This window comes from Brassica napus, chromosome C3, assembly GCF_020379485.1.
Source record: "Brassica napus cultivar Da-Ae chromosome C3, Da-Ae, whole genome shotgun sequence".
In the NCBI taxonomy this organism is placed as follows: Eukaryota; Viridiplantae; Streptophyta; class Magnoliopsida; order Brassicales; family Brassicaceae; genus Brassica; species Brassica napus.
Genome location: NC_063446.1, coordinates 27,791,350 through 27,799,042, shown reverse-complemented (window position 1 = coordinate 27,799,042; position 7,693 = coordinate 27,791,350). Strand labels below are relative to the sequence as shown.

General features: G+C 36.2%; 1 protein-coding gene across 1 annotated transcript; it reads right to left on the bottom strand.

Moving 5' to 3' along the window:
• Positions 1-5,408: 5,408 nt before the first annotated feature.
• Positions 5,409-7,086, bottom strand: LOC106385797 (expansin-A12). The gene is made up of 3 exons (XM_013825696.3): positions 6,542-7,086; positions 6,138-6,447; positions 5,409-5,839 (listed from the first exon to the last, which is right to left on the bottom strand). Exons 1-3 carry the CDS (start codon positions 6,672-6,674, stop codon positions 5,527-5,529), a joined length of 756 nt encoding a protein of 251 aa, XP_013681150.1. The 5' UTR covers positions 6,675-7,086; the 3' UTR covers positions 5,409-5,526.
• Positions 7,087-7,693: the final 607 nt, after the last annotated feature.

Sequence of the window (7,693 nt, the reverse complement as noted above, 5' to 3'; positions counted from 1 at the left end):
CGCTTGCTTCTTGTATGTGTTGACTCATTGATCGAAGCCATACACATTCTCGACATGCTTCGTGAAGCGCAATAGTTTATGCATGATTTGAAGATGTCGCAACCAGAGTTTGTTTCTGGGACCGCCAAGAGATTGCGGTTCCACCAATCGTCAAAATATAGCCGGTTTGCGATCGAGCCTTATGAGGATCTGATAAGTATCCTGCATCTGCAAAACCAACCATACCAAACTCGGGTTTTCTAAAATAAATTAACCCTAAATCAATTGTACCTTGGAGGTAACGAAATACATGCTTTATTCCGTCCCAGTGCCTGCGAGTAGGAGCAGAACTATATCTTGCTAGTAGATTAGTAGCAAAGGCAATATCAGGCCTAGTACAGTTTGCAAGATACAAAAGCCCACCGATAGCACTCATATAAGGTACTTCAGGACCTAATATCTTCTCGCTATCTTCGCAAGGCCTAAAAGGATCTCTCTCAACATCGAGAGTTCTACCAACCATTGGAGTACTCAAAGGAGTCGCTTTATCCATATAAAAGCGTTTCAATAACCTTTTCGTATAATTTGATTGATGCACAAATATTCCTTCTCGGAGATGCTCTATTTGGAGCCCAAGACAAAACTTTGTCTTGCCGAGATCTTTCATTTCGAACTCCTCTTTCATATGAGTTCGAGCATCATCAACCTACGATTTCTTTATAAAAACCCATGGACATATCGCATTATTCACATATCCTTTACTCAAATGATATTCAATTAAGCGATTGTACCACATGCATCTGGATTGCTTTAATCCGTAAAGTGATCGCTGCAACTTGAACGAACAAATCTCCCTGGATTTTTCTTTTAATGCCCCATTTTCAATCCCTCAGGGAGTTTCATATATATATCGTTATCCAACGATCCATACAAATATGCAGTCACAACGTCCATAAGATGCATTTCAAGATTTTTAGATGCCGTTAGGCTCATCAAAAATCTAAACGTAACTGCATCCATTACCGGGGAATATGTTTCTCAAATTAAATTTCTGGTCTCTGAGAAAAATCTTGGGCAACTAATCAGGCTTTATATCGTGTTACTTTTCTCACGACTACCCACTTATACCCAACAAGATTTATATTCTCAGGTGTTATGACTGTAGGTCCAAAGACATTCCTTTTATTTAGGGAGAATAATTCAATTCGAATGGCCTTCTGCCACTCCTCCCAATCATGTCTTTTAACATTCCAAAATAGACCTTGGATCGGGATCATCATTTTCATGATCGATATCTTTGGACACAGAAAATGAGAACATTCCATCAACATCTTTTATCTATTACTTTTCATCAAGGGCGTAGTTGATGTAAATCTCATACTTTTCTGTTCCCTTCTCGTCATCTGGATCATCTTTATTTGGTTCATCTTGACCCTTTTCATATATGCCTTCTTTCAGACATTTTTCAGTATCAGGTTCTTCTGGAACCTTTCCACTTATGCCTTTTTCAGACATCTTATAGTATCAGGTTCTTCTGGAACCTTACCATTTATGTCTTCTTTCAGACATCTTTCAGTATCAGGTTCTCTTTGAACCTTTCCACTTATGTCTTCTTTCAGACATTTTTCAGTATCAGGTTCTTCAGGAACCTTGCAACTTTTCTCAACCAATTTCTTTCGGGGATTTTTATCTCTAGAACCCGCTAGTCTCCCCCTCTTTAACTGAACCCTAGGTACATTTATTTTGTTACCATCACTTTGTTCTTTAGGAACATCAAATCTTGATGGAACATTTTCAGTGGGTATATCATGTCGTATCTGTGAACACATCTGGTAACTGGTTTGCAAATGCACAATTTTCTGAACTTCTAGCTCTCTTTGATCCATAGGGGGATCAAGTGTAACAACGACTATGTACACTATGTAATCTCTTCAGGAATTTCTCAAATTCCTCCCCCTAACGCTGGAAATTCATCCTCATTAAAATGGTAATCGCCAAATCGTACCATAAATATATCACCAGTTACCGGTTCAAGATACCTTATACACGGCTTGTTCTAACTCTTCCAGAGTTCGATACATTCCCGTGAGCATCTTTAACTCTCAAGGGACTACTAAATATCAAGATGCAACTCAAGTCATTTTTGTCCTGCCAGACATTTCAATATATTGCATCTATTTTAAATTTTCTCCAGGACCTCGGAACAAGCTGTTTTTCATACCTCAAGGTCATCTTTTATTTCATTCTCTGGAGAACTATACCTTGGACTTTTGGTCCAAAAATCTCTCATTTTTCTAACGAGCTTTATATCGAATTGATGGCCAATCAATTCACTCTACCCTCATACATAGAGGTAGATTCATAATCCTTATTTATATAGCGCTTTTTCATTTTATCGTCGACAATCTATTTTCTCTTTGGTTCCATCTTTTTATCCGTACTGATATGGTTAATCGAGATCTCTTTATCATCATCGATGATTTACCCAGGTACCTAACTGTAATATTAACCATATCAACGGTCTCATCATGAGATTCATCCTCTATTCATATATTACTCCTTTTCGAGGACTCTTTGGAACCAAAGTGGTCTATCACGTCTCTAGCGTGCCATAGACTCATATATCGTCCTTTTAGAACACATTTTATTATTGGAGCATTTTAAGCTGGAATATGAGATTTCATTATTTCATCAAAATGTCTGGCAGACATTTTGTAAATGGATTATTCTACTTTTCATTGTAATCCATTTCACATATCTCATTCCATCAGCTTATCATATGCTTCTAGCAAACTTGCGAGCATATTTTTAAGTATCCATATACTTTATCCCTCTGGATTGTATATGTCTTTATTACATGCACAACTACATTACACCCGATCATGTGGATCATCTTACTTGAATTTAATTTATCAAGTTCTTTTTCAAGTGCGAACATAATTTTTCAATGTTCTACTCACTAGGATTCTTTAATTTTCCCTATCGAGATGATGACACTCCATGTCAAAAATCTCGTACTGAATCCCACTCTAGAACCAATAACATATTCAGTTTTCCCATTTGAGATGAATTATGTTTCAGATCCTTTAGAGTGAGATCTTAATTTGGGGTCAGCTTAAAGAAATCACATATTATGAACTTATTTGATGATTCATCACCCATGATGGTTTCCTTTATTTTCTTGACATGCTATATGTGAAAAACTTCTGGTTTTTCAACATTTCACAATAATGTCGATAACATTATTGGAGATGGCTATATATCAGTAAACTTCAGGTTTACCACTCATTTATAATTTTGCCATCTTTTTTCTTATGCATGTCTTTTCATCATAAGCTCCTCTAGAGCCAATAGTAATTTTTATATTACTAGATACTATACTTATTTATTTTGATAGAGGAGAAATATTTGTTACCTTTAGGAGTCATAGTACGATGACCCAATATCTGCCAGGTATATTTATCTCCATCATAAATCTCAAAATCTTATTCAGGAAGATAATTCTCATATCACATCGATATTTTTTTTTCATTTTCTTGACCAACCAGAAAATCTGAATCATCAAGATGAGTATTCAAGTTATGAAAAATGGTTCGGGCTCATAAGAGACGAAGTTTAATATACTTCCTTTCTCTTTTTCTTTTTGATTCTCGATATAGATCGGCTAAATATTTGGCGTACGACAACTACGTACCCAATTTTCTTTCTTGCCGCATCTATAACAAACCTTTTATGTTTGCCTTTTATCACCCGACCACTTTCATTTTTCGTGGAAGTTTCCATTATTCTCATAGGGATGGAATCTTCTTCCTCGTCCTCTTCCACGACCACGGTAGCGGTTTCAACCGCATCCACACCCTCTTCCTTTTCAAGAAGGACCGACTTGATGGTTTGGTATCATGATTTCATTTTTTTCAGTTTTCACGGAGGATTTATATCAACTCCGACTATTTAGTGAATCTTTCTTTCAAGGATTTATTTATCAAAGATCTTTTAGATATTTTCTCATGATACACATCATCTTATAAACCATCATTGAATTGGTGTAAATATCATGGCTCTATCTTTTTCTCATCCGATATAGTTTATATCGATGATTTCTAAAAGCTCATTTTCTTTCAGGTGCATCTTTGCACTCACTGCCCAAGTCTTATAATTATTTTCCGTAATATCAAGGGCATTTATTTTAGCTTTGTCAAATTTGATATGATAACAAAATTCATAGAATAATAATATATAAAGACGTAAATTGAAATGCATAATTTAAATGCAGAAACTAAAGGCATAAATTTAAATTGCAGAAATTTAAAGAGCGTAAATAAACTTGGAGGCTTAGTCTACCACATGATATGAGGAGTCTTAGACTACCATATTGATCATTTTCCAAAGTCTGAGGAGACATAGTCTACCATTTTGACTTTTACTTATTTCAAGATCCGAGGAGACTTAGTCTTCCATTTTTGACCTTTTTTTTTTTATTCACGGGGGCAACGCCTACCACGTGTTTCTCTGATCGTGAAGGCATAGCTTACCATAACGATCAGTCGGGAAAGACAACACCTATCATCCCGAAAATAAACGGAGAAGGTTTAGCCTCTCACTCCGGAACAATAATAAAATTTAAATAAATTAAGTATATTGAAACACATAAATTTAAACATTACCTCGACTGGTTTAAGAACTTTCGGATTGATAAACCTCAGTTGGTCAGAACTTCGTGCTGAAAACGTGTTGAATATTAGCTTAAGAGACATATACCTATGTATATGTGTATATTTAAATCTATTATTATAATTATTTATGTATATGTTTGGTGTGAGCTGAAGACAACGAGAGAGAGATGTAAGTGAGAAGAGAGTTATCTCATTATTATTTCTTCTTGTGTTACAGCACAAGCTATATATATACGAGTCATAAACTGACTCAAGACAACACCTATGATACATATGTAAGATAAGTGTTGATCCGACAAGGATGACTTACCTATCAAGACAAAGACATGTGTCTTTTAATGACTAATCACTATTTCTAACAATTGTATATTTATTCACCTCTGTATAATATTTTTATTTCTATCTATCTTTTTATAGCAAAAGAGTTGTTTCCAGTTACGGTAGACTGTACTGACAAGTGACAATAAGTAACATGTGGATTTCTTGATCATATTATATTTACTTGCTCTTAATTGTTTTGGTTAAGCTATCTAATTGTAAATAGTTGACTTCTGTAACAATATTCGAAACTAATTAGAAATGTTGTGACAAAAAAATAAATTAAAAAGGTTACTTCCATTAATAAAGATTCATCAGAATTCTCATAGACCATCAAGTAATGCTCATACATAAATGAGAAACCACTTCAATAAAAATAATTAAATATGGAATTTTTATTAGTAAATAAATAAAATCAAAGGAACAATGCCCCCCCCCCCCCCCCCCCCCAAAAAAAAAACAAAGGACAAAGTTCATAAATAAGCAAAGAGTTGAAAATTAGCTTCCCAAAGATGAAAGAGTAAGCAAGACTTCGTAATTGTATCAAGAGTTGTACTCAGTGAAATTGGCCTCGAGAAGAGAAGGTTTGACCGAACCACCAAGAAGAAGGAACAATATTTAAAAACGTCATCGTTTTGCGGTCAAGGAGAGTAACTCTAAAGGAGAGCCTCTGTCCCCGAAGGTCGCCGGAGCTTTGCCAGTTGGCACCCCAGTTACGAGTCATCTGATGCCAAATCTTTCCCCTTGAGCCTCTCACCGCAACGGCTTTCACCGCGCCGCTGCCGCCAACGTTTGAGAGTATTACCATATTGAAAGTACCTTGACCTCTCATCGTGAACCTTACACCTCCTCTTCTTCTGCATCCCACCCTACAGAATGTGACACACTACAAATTTAGTAAGAGGATTTGAATGATGCTATATTTGTATGTGACTGAATTACTTACACATGTTTTTTTCTATAAAAAAAATAATTTTAATGAGATGGGTTAGCTAGGGGATATTTAGTTTATTTGGGTTTGCGATATTTTAAAAATATATGAGTATTATGTAGATACTTATATTAGATATAAACAACTCTATAGCTTATCGAACACCATTTAACAAAATTCAATGAGAAATGGAATATAATATGTTTTTTTAGAACAAATAGAACATATTATGTTACCGGCGGTAGAAGACGGGGACGATGCCTTCGTTGCCGCGACGGGCGATGCGGAAGAAAGCGGGCATGGACATGTCAAAATGGTGACGAGGAAGATTGCACCAACCTCCGTTATTGTTCGACGGACAAAAGTTTGTAGCCGTCACCGTAACGGCGGCTCCTCGGAGACACCACTTAGGATCCGCACGATAGTCGCACCTCACTTGGTAACACCCACCGCATGACTCGCCGCTTTTGAATAGTGCACCGCTTAGCGCTGCCGTATGGGCTCCGAATCCGGCGTGGTATGGATTGTCATACCCACAAGCTCCGCCTATGAACATATTCATCGACATATAAGTTGCTTAGAAAGAAAAAAAGTTTGTAATACAAAACAAAACTAAGCATCAGTAAAATGGACTTCTTACCAAGTGAAGCAGGGCTATCATTAACACCATAAAACGTTGCATGAGCCCTAATCCAACGATTAGAACACATCCCCACGCTTAACGTACTAACCAGTAGAATAATCGTTACCAAGTATTTCCCCTTCATTTCCATATCAATATTTTTATATTTTTCTTGATTGTGACAAAGAGAGATTGAAAGAAAATGTTTTAGTTTAGAAGTGATTGATTGATGGAGAATGATGCCTTTTGCACTCGTTTTATAATGATGAGTATTAGAAATAGCGCGTTTTGTCGGTGATTATTACTACTTATTTCACTTGCATGCACCATAGTCTCTCAATCTCATGCATGCGTTTGTTATCTTTCTTAGTTAGAACCTTATTTTTTAATTACTCTTGAAAATTCTCTAATAAGTGAATATAAGTCTAAACGCAGGAGAATATATAATATTTCTCGTTAGAAGTATCGGAAAACTTGATATCATATCACTACAAGAAAACAACGGTGTTCTGACGGACATTCCGAAAGAAAATGAAATCCTCGGAATATCCCGAGGAATTTCCGAAGATATTCCGAGGAAACACAAAATTTGGTTTCCTCGGAATTTCCTCGGAATATACCGACGGAGTTCCGAGGAAATATTAATCCGTCGGAATATTCTTATGGAATACCGAGGAAAAATGTATTCTTCGGAAAAAACCGATGAATTCCGAGGATATATTATAGCCGTTAGAGAGCCGTTGGGGGATTTTAAAAATTCCGAGGAAATTCCGACGAACTAGCCGTTTCCGTCAAAATTCCGTCGGAATTTTCTCGGTCTGTTGGCAGGATTTCAACTATAAATACAAGCACCCCTCTTCCTCTTCATTCACTCCATATCTTCATCCTCTCTCTTACTCTCTTTACACACGAATTTGATTCATAAAAAACATGTCTTCTTCAAATTATTTTCGTTCTTGGATCGATCGACCTCATTTGGATCCGAACACGAGATTGCTTACGGAAGAATACCAACGAGGTATAACCGAATTCATGGGGTTAGTTCACCGACAACGGGAAGCAAAAACAGGTATGTTAAGATGTCATTGCTCTAATTGTAAAAATAGAAAGGTTATTAAAGAGTGGGATGTTTGGACTCATCAATATTTGAGTGGGTTTACACGAAATTAC

Bases quoted from the DNA above. Each gene is read 5' to 3' on its own strand.
- LOC106385797 (XM_013825696.3), bottom strand. From the start codon at position 6,674: ATGGAAATGAAGGGGAAATACTTGGTAACGATTATTCTACTGGTTAGT. The intron at 6,448-6,541 runs GTAAGAAGTCCA...ATATGTTCATAG, and splicing joins TGATAGCCCTGCTTCACTTG to GCGGAGCTTGTGGGTATGAC. The intron at 5,840-6,137 runs GTAACATAATAT...CACATTCTGTAG, and splicing joins GTCCCCGTCTTCTACCGCCG to GGTGGGATGCAGAAGAAGAG.